General features: G+C 40.9%; 1 protein-coding gene across 2 annotated transcripts; it reads left to right on the top strand.

The window, feature by feature from the left end:
• The first annotated feature begins 9,218 nt into the window (after nt 1-9,218).
• Nucleotides 9,219-18,558, top strand: CUNH14orf28 (chromosome unknown C14orf28 homolog). Of its 2 annotated transcripts, none has more exons than XM_042677868.1 (5): nt 9,219-9,522; nt 11,893-12,417; nt 14,702-14,791; nt 16,247-16,381; nt 17,621-18,558. In XM_042677868.1, exons 2-5 carry the CDS (start codon nt 11,894-11,896, stop codon nt 17,802-17,804), a joined length of 933 nt encoding a protein of 310 aa, XP_042533802.1. In that variant the 5' UTR covers nt 9,219-9,522; nt 11,893; the 3' UTR covers nt 17,805-18,558. The 2 variants fall into 2 exon arrangements, with proteins under 2 accessions (XP_042533802.1, XP_042533803.1); XM_042677869.1 differs by lacking the exon at nt 9,219-9,522 and adding an exon at nt 10,353-10,405.
• The last annotated feature ends 854 nt before the right edge of the window (nt 18,559-19,412 follow it).

Here is a 19,412-nt window from a genome sequence, read left to right on the forward strand (position 1 = left end):
CACTTGAGCCACAGTGCCACTTCTGGCTTTTTCTGCTTATATGATGCAGAGGAATAGAACCCAGGGCAACAAGCATGCAAGGCAATCACTCTACCACTGAGACACCTTTCCAGCATCAAAATTTCCTTTCCATTTTGTCTACTTTTCAATACAACCTGATATAACTACTTCTACAATTTGGGGGGGGGGGAGTTGTGAATCAATTTATAATTTATTCCATTATATAAAAGACATTCCACAAATATGTTAGGTAGACCTTTCTACCTCAGGCTTCTGGTGAAGTTACTGTGGGACTATGATGCCTAGAAAGCCAGGCATTTGGTGGCTCAGTCCTGTAATCCTAGCTACTCAGGAGGCTGAGATCTGAAGATCATGGTTCAAAAACAACCTGGGAAGGAATGTCCACGTGAGACTCTTATCTCCAATTAACTACCAAAAAGTCAGAAATGGTGCTGTGGCTCAAAGTGGTTGCACACTGCCGGGCGCCAGTGGTTCATGCCTGTAATCCTAGCTACTCAGGAGGCTGAGATCTGAGGATCAAGGTTCAAAGGCAGCCCGGGCAGGAAAGTCCGTGAGACTCTTATCTCCAATAAAAACCCTAGAAAACCAGAAGTGGCGCTGTGGCCCAAGCCGTGGAGCGCTCGCCTTGAGCTGAAGAGTGCAGGGAGAGCGCCCAAGCCCAGAGTTCAAGCCCACAACTGACAAAAAAAAAGTGGTTGCACACTAGCCTTCAGCATAAAAGCTCAGGGACAGTGCCCAAGTGCTGAGTTCAAGCCAACACAAAAAAGAAGGAAGGAAGGAAGAAAGTGGGAAGAAGGAAGGAAGGAAGGAAGGAAGGAAGGAAGGAAGGAAGGAAGGAAGGAAGGAAAGAAGGAAGGAAGGAAGGAAGGAAGGACGGACGGACCGTTGTTTTAGATAGTACCTATACTTTAACATCCTAAGAATTTTCAAGTCTATTTATTTAGGTGGTACTGGGGTTCAAACTCAAGGCCTTACACATACTTGAGTCTATCCTGACCCATGCCTATAGCCCTTTCATAACCTGGCCATTTGTGCCTAGATCACTATCCTCTTAGTTTTCACCTCCCACCATAGCTGAGGTGACATTGTGAATTACATCTAGATTCTTCCATTGGAATGGAGTCTTGTGTACTTTCTGGTCTGTCCTGGACTCCCAATCCTCGCAGTCTCCACCTCCCTCCTAGCTAGGGTGTCCGATGCACATCACCACTCTCAGCTATTGGTTTTTTTAAGGGGCTGCTGAAACCTTTTTGCCAGACTGGAATAATACTGTAATCTTGCCAATCTCATCCTCCCAAGTAGTGAGGGTATTAGAAACATGAGTCACAGGCACTTTGCTCTGTTTCTGAACTCTTAAAAGTTCCACAAATCACATCTTTATCTCTTTGTTTTGTATCTTGAGTCCGTCTTTTCTAAAAGGACCTTAAAATTGGCTTTTTCTGTTTTGTTTTTGTTAGTTTTTGGCCGGTCCCAGTGCTTGAACACAGGACTTAGGCACTATCCCTGAGCCTCAAGTCTAGCACTCTACCACTTTGAGCTACAGCATCACTTCCGGTTTGGTGTTGGTTAATTGGAGATAAGAGTCTCCAATTAGATTCCAAGACTTCCTGCCCAGGCTGGCTTTGAACTATGAGCCTCAGATCTTGCCTCCTGAGTAGCTAGGATTGCACCCAGCTTGCTCTTTGTCTTAAAGCTCTACCTTACTTTCAATTTCTTCTTTTGGGAAAAATAAAGTCTTATTTTCAGAACTTCTGAAAATCAAATAACTCCTCTTTAAGTACAGTTTTGAATATCTCTACCTCATGATACATAGTTTTTAAACAAATAAAAAAAAGACAATACAGTCAACAGTCTGGCTGGGAATTTCCTATATCACAATCTACCAGTTCATTAAATATATTTCATATTATCCATTTTATCACATTTGATAAACACTCTCCCATAACTTAACAAAAGCCTCATTTTCTCTAGCTTTCAGAAACACAACCTTTCTTTCTTCTAAGTCTTCGTTGATACCCTCCTCAGTACCTGCTAGGGTGGCAATAACAGTTAAGCCCTTTCAACTTCTGCTTTGATAATTTGGTCCAAAGCATTATTCTTTTAGATTATTGTTACCATAGCACCGCAAATTCTGTTCCACTTACATAACGTATGAATACTAAAAGAAAAAAATGTTACTTAATAATGATTTCATTGCAGCATTGATAGCAGCGATTTGAGCACATTTCAGTTTGGTGACTTCTCTGTTCCTTGCGGCAGCAAGGGAGGTAACAGTAGTGTTCCCCTAGGGAATAGGAGGCTTGGAATGTTCTAAACGGCTTCACTTACACATCTGATACCATGACAGGGATGACTTGAAGGTGGGTTTAGCTGGTTTGTGGGCCAGGATATCATCTTCCAGCAAAGTGAGCTTCTCACATGGTGACTCAGGACTGCAAAAGCAAATATTCAAATAGTTCACCTTTTATTTTAACAGCATAGCCTTGCTGTTGCCTATCAAGCACAAACTAGGCAAATCTGTTACTTATAAAATGGAAGACTAAAAGAACAATGTGAATAGAGCTAGAGACAAATGACTACATATTTTCTCATTTCTTTTATAATGAGTACAAAAATGGGCAATAATCTGTGTTTTTAGAAATCAGGATAACCATTATTCCTGGGCCAAGCAATGACAGGAAGGGAAACTAGTAATGTTCTGCTTTTTTTTCATTTTTATTTGGTTGGTCATGGGTCTTGAACTCTGGGATTGGGCGCTGTCCCTCAGCTCTTCAGCTCAAGGCTAGCACTCTACCACTTGAGCCACAGCACCACTTTTGGGTTTCTGATGGTTAATTGGAGATAAGAGTCTCAGGGACTTTCCTCCCCAGGCTGGCTTTGAACCACAATCCTCAGATCTCAGCCTCCTGAGTAGCTAGGATTACAAGTGTGAGCCACCAGCCCCCAAATGTTCTGCTTCTTGATTAGGGAAGTTGTATAGAAGTGTGATGGTTTTTAACAGATCTGCATGTTCTCTGTGTATCTCCTATCAAAGGGTGAAGTTCACTTCCTTTTTCTTAAATATGGGCTGTCCTTAGTGAATTACTACCAGCAAAAGGAATGCAGTAGGGCTGAAAGATGCAGCTCAGTGATAGAGCATGCTTAGTATGCCCTAGGCCCTGTGTTTGATTTCCAGCATGGAGGAGAAAAAAAAAAAAAGCACTAGAAGTCATATCCAAATATGAGGTTAGAATAGGCACTAGAGTTTCTATAAGGCTCTCTTGGTATCCTCTAGGGCTGTCGCCATATTGTAAGTGGTAAAGCCACTTGTAGGGATTCTGGTCACAGACACAGCTAAATTCCAGCCAATGGAACCAACAGATGGATACATTATTGCACAAAACTTTAACATGTGTTTATGTTCCTAGCCTTTGAGCTACCAGAGCCAAGCTCAATGCAAATGTGAAGTCATGAGCAAAGCAAAGTAAAAGCTACTCTCCAAAAACCATATATTTGGGAGTACTTGTTACACAAGTATACTAAACTGAAACACACAACATGTGTGGTCACTTTGTCGCAATTCATCAAGCTCTGTAATTGTGATATATACCCATATCTAAATGTATATGTATGAATGATATATATATATATATATCCTTTTCCTTCTGTATGTTATAATTAAACTTGAATAAACATCTGAAATATATTATGGAAATAAGCTCTTTGTCAATCAAGCTTATGTACATTTTATTGTAAAGTTTTATGTAAATTTAATCTTTCAAATCCTCCCCAACTCTTTGCCATTTTTTCTTACAATTACATTATATAAAAAATGTAATCTGAATTTTTTTATCCTGTACATTATATATACATACACTGTAATTTCCATCAACCTCACATGATGCTCATTTTGGATCACTTGTGAGATAGAAATGTAAACATATAAATAAAAGCAAGCATGGGGCTGGGAAGGTGGCTCCGTGGTAGAGCGCTTGCCTTGCATGCCAGAGGCCCTGGGTTTGATTCCTCAGCACCACATAAGCAAAACGAAAAAAGCCGCAAGTGGCGCTGTGGCTCAAGTGGTAGAGCGCTAGCCTTGAGCTGAAGAGCTGAGGGACAGCGCCCAGGCCAAGAGTTCAGGCTAAACAACTGGACCCCCCCCAAAAAATAAATAAATAAATAAAAGCAAGCAGTAGCCAGACACTGGTGGCTGTGATCCTAGCTACCCAGGAGGCTGAGATCTGGGAACTGCTGTTAGAAGCCACCCAGGCAGAAAAGTCCATGAGACTCTTATCTCCAATTAACCACCTTTAAAAAAATCAAAGGGGAGCTGTGGCTCCAAGTGGTAGAGTACTAGCCTTTTAGCCTTGAGCACAAAAGGTCAGGGATAGCACCCAGACCCTGAGTTCAAGCCCCACAATTGACAAAAAAATAAATAAATAAAAATAAGCAATACTATGGTCAGATAGCTGGCCACACCATTCCTTCTTCTGTTAGTAGGGCCTCCTCGTGTTTCAGGAAAATATCTGCTCCTTTTCAGTCAGGGTGGCTACACTTGGTCTCTCAGCTTTTCCTTAAATTCTATTTTACATCCTCCAAATAAATGTATCATTTTATATGAGCAGTATTTTGTCTCTGGTCTTTGAAAATAAAGAACAGTTATTGACATATATCCAATGTCACTACGTTGTCATATAGCTGATGATGAATAAATATTAAATGAAATGTTTATAAAAATGAACAAATAGATTTTGACAAATTCACAAAGAAAACCTAGTAGAAAAATAAGACTCCTTTCAAGAAACATTGCTGGATCAACTGAGTATCCATATATAGCAAATATGAACCTAAATCACACGTAATAGTTAACTTGAATCATAAACCTAAATGAACATGTTGTAGCTATAAAACCACTAGAAGAAAACATGCAAAAAGTTCTTTGGGAACTTAGAGAATGTGAACATGTTTTATAAACAGTATTAAAAACCCAGCCCATAAAAGGATAAATCAGACTTTATTAAAATTTAAAAATTTTTAAAAACATATGGTTAAGAGAACTAGAAAACAAGCCACATACTGGAAGAAAATATTGGCAATGTATATATTTGACAAAGGTTAATATCTGAAATTTAATTTTTCCTTTTTGGCCAGTCCAGGGACTTGAACTCTACACACTGTCCCTGAGCTTTTTTTGTTTTGGTCAGTAATGGGGCTTGAATTCAGTGCCCGGGCATTGTCTCTCAGCGCTTTTGCTCAAGGCTAGCACTCTACCACTGTGAACCACAGCACCACTTTCAATTCTCTAGTGATTAGCTAGATATAGAGTCTCAAAATCTGGGCACACAAGGACAAAGTAGGGTGCTGTTGGCTCACAACTGTAATCCTAGCTATTCAGGAGGGTGAGATCTGAGGATCACAGTTCATTTTTCTTTCTTTTTTTTTTCTTTTTGGTTGGTCATGGGCCTGAACTCTGAGGTCTGGGCTCTGTCTCTCAGCTCTTCAACTCAAGGCTAGTGCTCTACCACTTGAGTCATGTGGCCACTTCCAACTTTTTCGGCTTATGCGGTGCTGAGGAATTGAACCCAGGGCCTCATGCATGCAAGACACCACTGAGCCACCTTCCCAGCCCAGAAAGTCACAGTTCAAATCCAGCCTGGGCAGGAAAATCTGTGAGACTCTTATCTCCAATTAACCACTAGAAACCAGAAGTGGTGCTGTGGTTCAAGTGGTAGAGTGCTCGCCTTGAGCTGAAGAGCTGAGGGACAGTGCCCAGGCCCAGAGTTCAAGCCCCACAACTAACAAAAAAAAAAAAAAAAAACCTCACAGACTTTCCTGCCAGGGCTGACTTTGAACAGAGATCCGCAGATCTCAGCCTCCTGAATAGCTAGGATTACAGGTGTGAGCCAACAGTACCCTACTTTGTCCCTGTGCTTTTGTGCTCAAAGCTAGAGCTCTACCATTTAACCACAGCTTTGCTTTCTGGTTTCTTGTGGTTAGTTGGAAACAAAAGTCTCATGGACTTTCCTTCAGGGACTGACTTTGAATCGTAATCCTCGGATTTCAGGCCCCTAAGTAGCTAGGATTACAGGCATGAACCAGTAGCACCCAGCTAGAATTTAATTTTTAAAACTTTCATGGGGCACTGGTGGCTCATGCCTGTAATCCTAGCTAGTCAGGAGGCTGAGATCTGATGATCGCAGTTCAAAGCCAGCCCAGGCAGGAAAGTCCATGAGACTCTTTTCTCCAATAAACCACTCAGAAAACTGGAAGTGATGCTGTGGCTCTAGTCGTAGAGTGCTAGCCTTGAGCTGAAGAGCTAAGAGACAGCGCCCAAGCCCAGAGTTCAAGCCCCACAACGGACAAAAAAAAAAAGAAAGAAAGAAAAAAGAAAAGAAAACAAGAAAGGTGACTGTAAATGTACAATGACATTTCACAAAAAAATGCAAATGGAAAAAACACATGAAAAGGTGCTCAATATCATTAGTCATAAATAAAATGCACATTAAAACCAAGATAGCACCATACAACTCTTACAGGTATTAAATCACAAAGGCTAAAAATATCAAGCATTGGTGGAGGATGTGGAGGAACTATATCTCTCATACATTCCTTACAGGAATAGAAAATAGAAAATAATATAAACAATTTTTGCCTTAGCCGTACCAAGGTTGGAAATCTGCTTTGTGCTTGCTAGGCAATCTCTCTTCACTTAAACCATACTCCTAATCCATTCATGTAAGGTCATGAATTTTTGTTACTGAGATTGGCCTCAGACCAAAATCCTCCTACCTACCCCTCCCATGTAGCTGTGATGATAAATGTGACCACAATGCCTCAATAGTTTACTAAAATGGGGCCCTTACTACTTTGTGTGTGTTAGTGTTGTGTTTTGTTCTTTTCTTTTTAAAGAAAAACCACCAGAATGTCTTCAACTCCCACTTAATGACCCGCCAATCATGAGCATCTTCCCTTCAGTCTACACAGTCCATCTCTCCACAACATTGGAAAGGTGATGTACCAAATTCATCGAAGATATGGGAATGTTTGCATGAGAGGATCAGAGAGTTCCACTCAGTTTAACACTAGTATTACAAGAACTGACTGCTCTGTGACTTACCTATGACCTTGAACTCCATTAATGACTTTACAGTCTACTAAACAGTGTCATGATGTTTCCTGCCTCTGGTTTTCTACTCCCAAATAATAAACAAATCCTATGTCTGTTTCTTCTTTTTTTTGAGGGGGGGGTCTGGTCGTGGGGCCTGAACTCTGGGTCTGGGCACTGTCCCTCAGTTCTTCAGCTCAAGGCCAGCACTCTACCACTTGAACCACAGCACCACTTCTGGCTTTTTTTTTCTGCTTATGTGGTGCTGAGGAATCGAACCCAGGGCCTCATGCATGCGAGGCAAACACTCTACTACTGAGCCACCTTCCCAGCCTGTTTCTTCTTTTTTTAAAAAAAGGTACATACTATGACTCTACTTACACTAAATTTTAGAAAATGTAAATGAGTCAACCGTTGGTGGTTCAAGCCTGTATTCTTAACCACTAAGGATGTTGCAGATCTTGGTTCAAAGACAGCCAAGGTAGCCCAATCCTAGAGACTCTTACCTCCAACTAACCAGCAAAAAGCCAGGTATATGTGGAGGTGTGGTTCAAGTGGTTCAGTATCTGCTTTGATTTTTTAAAAAAAAAGCCAACCAAGAGCTCACGGCAGATGGGGGGGAGGAGGGGAAGAGAATAAAATGCAGGTGAATCTACACTAACAGAAAGTAGAATAGTTGTTGCTTAGGTATAGAAGGAAAGAAGGTAAAACTATAAAGACAGGTGCACAAGGAAACTTGAGGGCAATGAACATGTTCACGTGACCATAATGACAGCTTCAAGGAAATACACATGTCAAAACTTAGCAAATTATATGCTTTAAATATGCTCCATATATTATATGCCAATTATACCTCAGTAATGCTATTTTTTAAAATCTGGTTTGGTTATCAGATTATGAAAAGAGTGGAAAGGAAAGGAATGGAAAGCTCCCTTAAAGATTATAAACAGGTAGGCTGGGAATGTGGCTTAGTGGTAGATGGCTTGCCTACCATGCATGAAACTCTAAGATCCATTCCTCAGCACCACATGAACAGAAAAAGCCAGAAGTGGCACTGTGGTTCAAGTGGTAGAGTGCTAGCCTTGAACTAAAGAAGATCAGGTACAATGTCCAGGCCCAGAGTTCAATACCCAGGACTGGCAAAAAAAAAAAAAAAAATACAAACAGCTGCTGGTCTGTTTGTTAATAATGCAAATATGCAAGACATCTGTTTCTTCCCCACAGCTGAGACCGAGTCTGATGAGCCAATTTACTGCTGTTCTCCACCACCATTATCACTGGTTACCACCACAATGGAGTAATTAACAGCAATAGCGGTTACAAACTAGCATTAAACGTTCTTTATTTTAGTTTCCAGGTCTGTCACTTGATCTATGGAAACTTAAGTCCAAAACCTTGTCTTTAAAATTAGTGTTGAGGGGCTGGGAAGGTGGCTCAGTGGTAGAGCGCTTGCCTTGCACGCTCGAGGCCCTGGGTTCGATTCCTCATGCACCACATAAGCAAAAATAAAAAAGCTGGAAGTGGCGCTGTGGCTCAAGTGGTAGAGCGCTAGCCTTGAGCTGAAGAGCTGAGGGACAGTGCCCAGGCCCAGAGTTCAGGCCCCACGACCGGACCCCAAAAAATAAAATAAAATTAGTGTTGAAAGAAATGGTGATAAAGTTTTCAACAGTATTAGCTTCGTTTCCAATTACAACATATTGATTAATCTTGAACACTAGCACTTAACATACCACTTCAACTTTTCCTTAGGTAGTCACAATTTACTGAGAAAATGAAGAATTGTTTTACTTTTGATCTAAAACTTTAGGAAGACGTATAATCGAACTAAAACTGAGCGATAATTCTAAAATGGTACACAGCTTAAAAAATTCAGTAGCTTTTCCTAGTGTGGCAAGCCCCGCCCACTCCCTTCTGCCCCGCCCACCCCCTGACAGAGACCCGCCCTCCTCTGCGAGGTCCCACCCCCCCCCCCCCTACGGCTGATCCTCGTTCCCATTGGGTACATCGGGACGCTGTGTATACACTCGACACACGCACGTTTGGCCTGTCGTCTTTGCGCCTGCGCGGTAGCGCCCGGCGAGACTGGAAACGGGGGGTCTGGGGGGAGGGGGGGCGGAGGTCAGGCCGAATCTTCCTCCGTAATAAGAAGCGACGTGTCGGCCCCGCTCCCCGCGGTCCTGGCTCCGTGGGTCCAGTCGGATCAGGCCTGGGCTCTGGCGCTGCTGTGGCTCCCGCCCCCGCGGCGGGTGCGATGGAGGTCGTGCCGGAGCCCAGCGCTCACGCCGGGGCAGGCCGAGACAGCCGGCGATGCCAGTAGATGAGGCGGTGGCGGTGGCGGCGGGCAGACCGGGCTCCCCATGAGCCAGCGGCGGCGGCGACGGGTGCGGCGGCACCGGTGGTTCTCGGTCCCCCGGGAGGTACGAGCAAGGCGGCTTCCCGCTGGGAACGCCTTCCGCGGCGGCGCGGCCGGCGCCCGCCCACCGCCCCCCCCCCCCCCCGGCCCACCGTCCCGGGACCGTCCCCGGGCTCGGCCCCGATCGCGGGGCCCGTCCCCCCCCCCCCCCCGGGGCCAGGCCTCCTGGGCGCGGAGAGCTGGGGCGGGGGGGTGGGGGAGCGTGCCGGGCGCGGGGGCCTGGTGTGGGTGCCCACCGCGGGCCCCGGCTCCAGCCCCGCGCCGGGGCGCGCGACCGTTATTTTCCCTAAGAGCTAAGTCGGGGGGGGGGGTGGTCGGGGAAAGGGGAGACCCTAGGACACCCCTCCCCCCCCCCCCCCCCGCCCCGGTCACTTGCAGATCCTGGTGTCTATCCAATGCCTCGGACAGGGGCTCTGATCCTCGCCGCCGGCCTGGGGGGGGGGAGTGGTCCAGATGGCGACCCCCTGCCCGGAAATGACGGCAGAGAAGTATCATTTGGTCCTGGAAGAAGAGGTTGGGGAGAGTTTGCTCAGGTGTATTCCAACTGCAGGCCCAGGCCAGGCAGGGAAAGAAAACCCCCCGGGATCCATCCTCCAGGAAGGCTTCCGTGCCGCACGGAACGAGCCCTGCTGACCAGGGGGGCGACCGCTGAAGGCAGTTTGGAGGAAAGCGCTCTGCAATAATTGCTGCTGTTCTCTTCCGAACCGCACCGCGGATGGGGCACAAATCAAGTGCATGCTGACACTTCAGTGTGCTTCTAAGTGCTGTAGTCTTTCCCCTAGGAAGAAGCAGCCGTTTGTCTTATTTAGATTAACTGTTGTCTGGCAGAGCTATAGCTGCCCTTCATTTGGTCATGTCTAAAGGATAGTTTGAAGAACAATACCGAAGTAATTACTCTCTCTCTCTCTCTCTCTCTTTTCCCCTCCCAATACAATGTATAGGAATGGGGGGGGGGGGCTGGGAAGATGGCTCAGTGGTAGAGCGCTTGCCTTGCATGCCTGAGGCCCTGGGTTCGATTCCCAGCACCACATAAGCAAAAAGAAAAAATCCGGAAGTGGCGCTGTGGCTCAAGTGGCAGAGCGCTAGCCTTGAGGGACAGCACCCAGGCCCAGAGTTCAAGCCCCATGACCGGACCCTCCCCCTCCCCCCAAAAAAAAGGAATCGGAACCTCAAGCTCCTTGAGCAATCTTAGGAACCTAGCTACAAAGTTATTGAACATTCAGTCATAAGCCACCAAAGAAAATACTGGAGTACCTAATGACTTTCAACATTTCTAAATGAGGCAGATCCGTTTCTATTAAGCAGAAATGTTTCTGTGTTTTCCTAGTCTTCAGAGCTGCCACTCCCTCCTTTTTTTCTAAGTGGTTGGCTAGAATTAGTGTTAGCACCACTACAAAAACATTTGCACTTAGAACTAAATATAGTGTTGACTATTTTAGAGTCCACAGTATCATGTGTCAAGCAGGAAACTGTGTGTGTGTGTGTGTGTGTGTGTGTGAGAGAGAGAGAGAGAGAGAGAGAGAGAGAGAAGTTTTTAGACTTTTCACATTTCACAGCAATTTTGAACTTTTCACACAAAGCTCCGGTCTACAGTATTGTTGAGGGTTGGGGTTGTGTAGTACATAGGAGGGATGGGACCCTTGAAAACAAAATAAGACACTGATCTCAGTCACTTCCTTGTTCCTGCTCTTCTGATGCATCACTTTTTTTCCCCTTAAAAATACTTTTCCATAAAAAGGTAACATTGAAAATCAGTGTTTTAATTTATACACTTAAAGTCCTTGTCATTACTTCTCATTTGTTGTATTTCCAAGTTAAATGTCAGAATAAATGTTCATATATAGCAACAGGTGGTATATTTTTTATAGCACAGATACAATGTCTAGTATAATATGAAGGCCACTAAAAGGCCATTATTCTGAACCTGAAAACTAAGAGCCCTAGTATATGTAGAACCACCCATATTAACAAGAAAATGAAGCATGGCATATATTTTGAAGAGTAGAATAAAACAAAATAAATTTAGGTTAAGTACTTTTTATATTAATGTATATTTATTGTTCAGTGTAAGATTTTGATATGACATTCTCATCAGTTTACATTAGGATTTAAAAGAATTTTCCTATATCAAACATAAAATCTGTAGTATATAATATAAAGGTCCATCCAATATCTATTTTGAACTTCGGCAGGTAGGTTGAGACTTTTAAATGGTTTTTCCAGAGATCAACCATGCAACCTACCCCAAAACATGGTGCATTTACTTTTTTGTTGTTCTTATATTTTGAGGCTAGGTAAAAATTTGAATCTTTAAGTAGCTTTACTTTAAACATCCTATGCATTTATATGCTCTCTGTTAAACTTTTAAATACAGGATGAAGACGCTGTTTGAAGAGATCAAAGCATCAATTAAAAATAACTATAACCAAGATCGATCATTTTGGAGGCCTGTTCTTCCTTGGGGAGGTGTTTTTACTATCAAAGCTGGCCGCAAAGCAGTATCCTGTACACCACTCTATGTTGAAATAAGACTGAAAAATACCTGCACTATAGATGGGTTCTTGATGTTATTGTATGTCATTCTGAATGAAAATGAAAACTTCCCCAGGGAACTCTCTCTTCATTTTGGTAGAGAGTTTGTAGACTGTTTTCTCTATTTAATGGACACCTACAGTTTTACAACTGTGAAGCTACTTTGGATTTGGGACAAAATGGAAAAACAGCAATACAAATCTGAAGTCCATAAAGCTTCATTAATAATTGATTTGTTTGGGAATGAGCATGATAATTTTACAAAAAATCTTGAAAATCTCATGTCTACCATTCAAGAGAGTTACTGTTCCAACTGGCGGTGCCCTACTCGAGTGCAGGAAGACCAACAGCGCACAATTAGTATCAAGTAAGTTGTTCCAAAATCTGGGCGTGCGTGTGCGTGTGTGTGTGTGTGTGTGTGTGTGTGTGTGTGTGTGTGTGTGTGTGTGTGTGTGTGTACACGCACGCAGGCACGTGCCAGTACTGGGACTTGAACTCAGGCTGGGCACTGTCCCTTCGCTTTTTTGCTCAGATCTGACATCCTACTACGTAAGCCCCTCCTCCACTTCTGGCTTTTTGCTGGTTAATTGAAGAGTCTCGTGGACTTTATTGTTCAGACTGGTTTCAAACTGTGATCCTTGGGTTTCGGCTTTTTTAGTAGTTAGGATTACAGGTGTGAGCCACCCATACCCATCTTTAAAAAAAAAGAATGTTGATTTAAGTTATATGTATCAGTTTATAAACAAAACTAATTGGTAACTCTTCAGTGGCCAGGTAATTAATTATTCACTATGCAAAATGTTTTTTACCCTTTGTCTGAGTTTATTAATATTATTAATAATGTAGGTAATTCTTCGTGTTGTAATTTTAGGGTGTTCATGGTTGCTGGGGGGAGCTCATACTTGAACCATGTCTCCAGCTTTTTCCTTTTGTTTTTATTATTGGTGGTACTGCTATTTGAACTCTTGAGGCCTCATGCTTGTAAGCAGGCACTTTACCACTTGAGCCTTGGGCCACTACACTATAGATTTAGCATCTTAGAGCTAATGTTTCAGTATTTCACTCTTTGAAACTTTGTAAGGAAGGCGGGTTCCCATGAACAAGAGGATTAAAAATGTGTTCACATCAGTCATTGTGTGGACATTACAGACAGAAACTCTGAATTCAGCATCTCATACCTGAGAGGATGTGAATGTGAAAAGATTTTACATGGACTGGGAAAGATGGTGGGAGCCTGCTGAATATTTTTGGCTTTCAGAGAGAAAGCAGAACTCCAAGCTGGTAAATGACAAGGAGGGTGGCCAAACTGGCAAGCCTTAATATGGAATATGGGAAACTAATGGCTCAAGGGAACATCAGCTAGAAGGGGGCCTTATTATCAGTGGGGATAAAAAGATCCCAAAATGATGGTAGATACAATATTTGGCTCTGTGAACAAGAAAAACAGCTTAATATATTGTTTCTACTTGGGAATGAACATCATATTCACCAATTAATAAATATTTATGTATTTGTTCCTTTTGCCGGTCCTGGGGGCTTGAATTCAAGGCCTGGGTGCTGTCCCTGAGCTTTGTGCTCAACGCTAGTGCTTAAGCCACAGCTCCATTTCCGATCTTTTGGTAGTTAATTGGAGATAAGAGTCTCACAAGACTTTCTTGCCTGGGCTGGCTTTGAACCTTGATTTCCCCAATCTCAGTCTGAGTAGCTAGGATTATAAGCATGAGACACTGGCTCCCAGCTCCCAATTTTTCCCATATTTTTCTGAGATATTCTTTATCTATTTTCCTGTATTGGTGAGATGGTTATTTTGAAATCTGTTAAGGGAAAATTAGCCGGGCACTGGTGGCTCACACCTGTAACCTACAAGGCTGTTACTTAGGAGGCTGAGATCTAAGGATCCTGGTTTGAAATCAGCCCAGGCAGGAAAGTCTGTGAGATTCTTATTTCCAATAAATTGCCAAAAAAAAAGCTAGAAGTGGAGCTGTAGCTCAAGTGGTAGAGCATTTGGCCCTCAGTATGCAGGTCCTGAGTTCAAGCCCCAGAACCAACTAAAAAAAAAAAGTAAAATATTCTGTTATTCTACGTCATAATGCAGTAAAATGTATTTTATAAACCTAGTTACAAGTTAGTATCTTTTAATCTATAAATGTTTCAAAACTGTAATGAAATATTTTTGTTTAGATTTATACTAATTTTATACTTAATAAAATGTTTTTCATCATGCTCTTTAAAGCTCTACCTATTTTAACAATCTTGTATTTTTTAAAAACATCTGAAGAATACAGAGGATCAAAAATTTAACAGATAACTGAAGCCAAATAGGTTTTACTTGCATTTACTCAATAACTGGCCAACTGCACTACTGATTCTGTTGGTGTTCAACGGACAATATTGCACAGTTTTGTTACATTAGTAACAACTGAATGTTTTACGATCTATTTACAGAAAAAAAGTTAATGAAAAAAATGTATACACCAGTATTTACCGAATTTAATGGATGTCTTCAGTATCTTCCAAAAAGAGGAAGTGTTAGACAAGTTGTATAGTTGGTGTACATGGTTCTGTTAAGTGACTGACTTAATAGCATTTGTTATCCTAATGATATATCAATAAAAAGTTAATGTAGTTCTTATGTTTTACAATTATGATAGTCCTCCCCAAGAAATCCCACATGGAAACTTGATACGACTGGCTGTGGATGAGTTATTCTGTTCCAGGATCGAACTATGTGAAGAGCTTGGGTGAGTATATGATATGACATTTAAGATGAAAGTATTTGTTTAGTTCATAAGGAAATGTGAGCTGATGAGCTTACATTATGAAGTAGAAACTCATAATTTAGAAAGCCTAATACTTTTTGAATCTTATTAACAAAACTAGTTTACTATGCCATCTTATTGTGTTTTTGTTATCAAATATCACTTTGTAAAATATGGCATTATATCCAGTCAACAAATATAAAACAAATGCTGTTTTCCCCCAAAGCTAAGTAGGTAAAAATAAAAACTTGGTTAACTGGAATCCAGCAACTCAGGATTCTTAATCAACTAGACTCCCCCCACCCCGCCACCCCTGCATTCCTCATTTTAAGAGAAAATGGGTAAGGACTGGAGGTGTGGCTCAAGTGGTAAAGCACCAGCATGAGTGAAAACACCAATTGGAAGCACAAGGCCCTGAGTTCAAGCTCTAGTACTAGCACAAAAAGAGAGAGGAGGTGGGAAGGAAGGAGGGAGAGGGGAGAGAGGTAAAAAATGTCAAAAAGAGGGCTGGGAAGGTGGCTCAGTGGTAGAGCGCTTGACTTGCATGCCTGAGGTCCTGGGTTCCATTCCTCAGCACCACATAAGCAAAAAGAAAAAAGCCGGAAGTGGCGCTGTGGCTCAAGTGGTAGAGCGCTAGCCTTGAGCTGAAGAGCTGAGGGACAGCGCCCAGGCCCAGAGTTCAAGCCCCATGACCCGACCCCCCCAAAAAAAATGTCAGAAAGGGGCAGAAAATACTCATCTTCTATGTACACATTGTTGTATAAGAGTTAATATTTAGAAGGATGATGTCTTATAGCTAATTTAATCACAAAAGGAAAGATAAAATTATATTCAATTAACTGTTTTTATTAAGTGCAAAAAATGAACTAACAGACAATTACTAACAGCAACAAATACTGAAAGAAATGGTTTTCTAGTTACTTGTAGTCAGTAATGTTATAGCCAGAGTACTGTGCCCTGAGCATTCTGGTAGAGATTTTGCTATATAGTTGCTGATTCATATATGTAATGTCTGAAAATAATAGGAGTTCATCTATCATGCTGACAGAAGATCCTAATTGAAAAAAAAATGTAGCTGGGATAAACAGAAATGTGTCACTGCACCCAAGTGCTAAGTAAAATGGAATCCTGAGAACTTCATTTTCCCTGGTCTGGCTTCAAATAATACTCCCTCTGTGCCTTCCTGATAGCTAGGACTACAGGTTTGAACTACTGTACCCAGCTGTTGTTTTTTTTTAAAGTATCACTTCTAGTTTAGAAACTATGCTGTAATTTTCTAGGAATAGGTATGTATATAAGGTATAATATGGCTCTACCACTACCCATATTCGTTACAGATAACTATTCTTACTAGCAAATTAAAGCAACTCAAAAGTATTGGAAGGTATTTTTGTCCCAAGTGTAATAATATTAGTCCATGTCCATTTTCCATTTTAGGTGTGGTGGCTTAAGAGAATTTTCCCAGAGAGTTTTTTGCCATGGGGCACCACCTTTCGTTGTCTTAAATATGCAGCACTGGAAGTCTGAAGATCTGGCATATGTACCCTATTACTTGGATTTATCTGATCACAAGTAGGTGTTTGTTTGTTTGTTTTTTGGTACTGGTTTTTGTTTCGCTTATTTTACAAAACTAATTTTTAAAAGGGGTTAAGGGGGTGACATTTAAATGAATATGTTAAATTATACCCCCTGTAAATGACCCTTTGAAGTTCAGGGGGAACAAGCTAGTTTAAAAAAGTATGTATTCTAGTCTGCCATGATTTTTACCAGCCATTCGCCATTATCTTTTTTTCAAGATATCACTGAAAAAAAGTCACTAAATCTATGTATTATGAATAGGACCAAAATTTACTTCAGGGTTTAGTCACTATCAGTGTGCATAAAAATTAGGTACTTTGATTGTAGAACAGAAAACTGGGTTCAAATTCTAGTTCATTTTTACAAGCTATATAACTTTGAGCCAATAATTTAACCAGTGTATCCATGTTCTATTTATAAAACAATGCTACCTTGTATTGTAAATGTGAAGATTTAACAAGACAATACAATGAGTGTTCAAGATCGTGCTTGACAGTTGATAAACCAACCAAGTTAATATTGGTATTTGAAGTTAAAGTAGTATGTGGTATTATACAGATTATTATTTAAACAGCTACTTGCCATCATAAATAAATAAATAAAAACATTTACAAACAAGTCAGGAAAGAAGCAGGTACCTTTAACTTTTGCCTTTAAAACTCTGCATGTCTACTGTAATAGGATATAGGTTTTGAGTTTATCTGTAAGTTTTCAATTCTTAAGTTATATGAATAATTTAAAGTATTTTCATAGAAAATGAAATAGGGCACACCAAGAAAGACAAGTATTACATATTCTCTTTCATATGCAGAATCTAGACCTGAAATATGTTGAATGGCAAGCATATTAAACAATGACTGTTTGGCATATGAATCAATGGTTGGGGGGGTAGAGTAAACAGAGGATAAAGATGATAAACATACATAATGCACAATGAAAACACAATAATGAAATGCCTTAAAATTATTTTGAATGGGGAGGAAGAGCAAGAAAGGGTAATAGAAGGGTGTTGGATCAAAGTACAGTATATGTATATATGAGGAAATGAAACCCCTTGTACAATATATGTTAATAAAAATATTTTACTTGAAACCACCAATTACATAATGAATATTTTTTTCAGTGAACAGAATGTAAACCAGTTTCCTTTTTATTCCTCACTTAATTTAAGGAATGTTTACTTCAAAACAAAGTATTATAATTTTCTGCTATACTTTGTTATTTAACTTTCAGGTATTTGTTGGAAGGTGCCACATTATTTAACAAAGAGGAACACCATTATTCTGCAGCATTCCAGATTGATGGACATTGGATGCACTATGATGGTCTCAGAAATGTGAATTTAATTTTGTTAAATAAACCCCCAGAGTTTCTCCTCTTGTCATCATTGGTTTATATTCGAGCAACAGAGAAATAAATATAGACTGATGCGAAATTAAATTGTTTGCCCGCCTGCCCATGCTCCCCAAGATGAAGGGCTTTTATATTGTATATACTTGGTATCCAAGGAAACAGTTCAACTATATTAGTTTCAGAGGTGTATTTTCCAGTGTTTAGCCCTAGGTAAATGTTTTATATAGAAGACCTATGCAAAAATGTTTGTATTTCTTTTTTATATTTCTTGGGTTATTTTTATACAAGCATATTTTATGTTGGAATAAAATAAATCTTGTGGCCTTTGTATTTTTTAAATTTATATATATATATATACCTCAGAGACTTTTACAATTCTATCATTGAATCCAAAAAAACACTTTGTCATATGAATTTCAAATTTTTAGTTTTAAGTTATCCAAGCAAAACCTGGTATTTTAGTTATCTGACTGTATTTTTTTTGCTTACCTCACTGTAATACAAAGTGTACTGTCAGAATGGGTATAGATTTGAATGTACCAGTTACAGATGGCTTGGTTTATTTTATCCAGTGCTTTGACTAGTTTCCTTGCGGCAGTTTAAAAAGTATTTATGTGAGAAGTTTTCTAGACTTAAATTATTTCTTTATAATGGGATACTACTGTAACTACTTGCTACAATATTACAAACTTGTCAATGGACTTCAAGTGTTAACTTAGCTTCCAATCTTAGAGTTATTGTTTTAAATAAATATCCAAAATATTTATCTTCTAATTATATGCAATAGAAATTCTACAATAGAATGTTATTTTTGCAGATAAGGCAACTAAGGACACCAGGCAATTGGATGTTATATTGAACTAATAATAGAAATCTAGTTAAATATATATTTAATAGGAGAATGAGTACCTAGGAATATTTCTTGTTTGAAGTTTAATGTTGACAAAGAGAAAAATATACTGGGTTGGTTCATAGTTCAACAGTAGAAAGCCTACATAGGGTGCTGGAAGCCCTGCCTTCTAAACACCAGTTCTGCTGAGAGAAAGAGAGAGATTGAAAGTGAGAGCTACTTAAACTTTTAGAGTAACATCTGGCTCCTCCCCCGCTCCCGTGTGTGTGTGTGTGTGTGTGTGTGTGTGTGTGTGTGTGTGTGTGTGTGTGTGTGTGTGCGCGCGCGCGCGCGTGCGTGTGTGTGTGTCTGTCTGTCTGTGTGTGTGTGTGTGTCTGTGTGTGTGCGCGTGCGTGTGTGTGCGTGCGTGTGTGTGTGTGTGTGTGTGTGTGTGTGCGTGCGTGGGGGGGGGGGCGCTTGAATTCAAGGTTTGGGCATTATCGCTTAGCTTTTTCACTCAAGGCTCATGCTTTACCACCTGAGCTACAACACCATTTCTGGCTTTTTTGCTGGTTAATTGGAGATATGAGTCTCACAAATTCTTGCTCAAGCTGGCTTTAAATTGTACTCTTCAGATCTCAGTCTCCTGAGCAGCTGGGATTACAGGCATGAGCTACTGGCATCCATCATATCTGGTTCTTTTTAAGTAGTAATTGATAGCAGGAGGCTATGGTTTGCAATATAACCACACAATTATAATTAGTATTTAGTTATGGTGATGTGTGTAGTGTGCGTGTGCGTGCATGTATGTGTGTATGCCAGTACAATGGCTTGACCCAGACT

Source organism: Dipodomys spectabilis, unplaced genomic scaffold (genome assembly GCF_019054845.1).
Source record: "Dipodomys spectabilis isolate Male_0828 unplaced genomic scaffold, ASM1905484v1 ptg000042l, whole genome shotgun sequence".
Lineage (NCBI taxonomy): Eukaryota > Metazoa > Chordata > Mammalia > Rodentia > Heteromyidae > Dipodomys > Dipodomys spectabilis.

What these genes read in the sequence shown, in the direction of transcription:
- CUNH14orf28 (XM_042677868.1), top strand. Translation starts at nt 11,894, where the DNA reads ATGAAGACGCTGTTTGAAGAGATCAAAGCATCAATTAAAAATAACTAT. An exon ending in CAGCGCACAATTAGTATCAA is followed by an intron (nt 12,418 to 14,701) that starts GTAAGTTGTTCC and finishes CAATTATGATAG; the next exon opens with TCCTCCCCAAGAAATCCCAC. An exon ending in TTGGATTTATCTGATCACAA is followed by an intron (nt 16,382 to 17,620) that starts GTAGGTGTTTGT and finishes TTTAACTTTCAG; the next exon opens with GTATTTGTTGGAAGGTGCCA.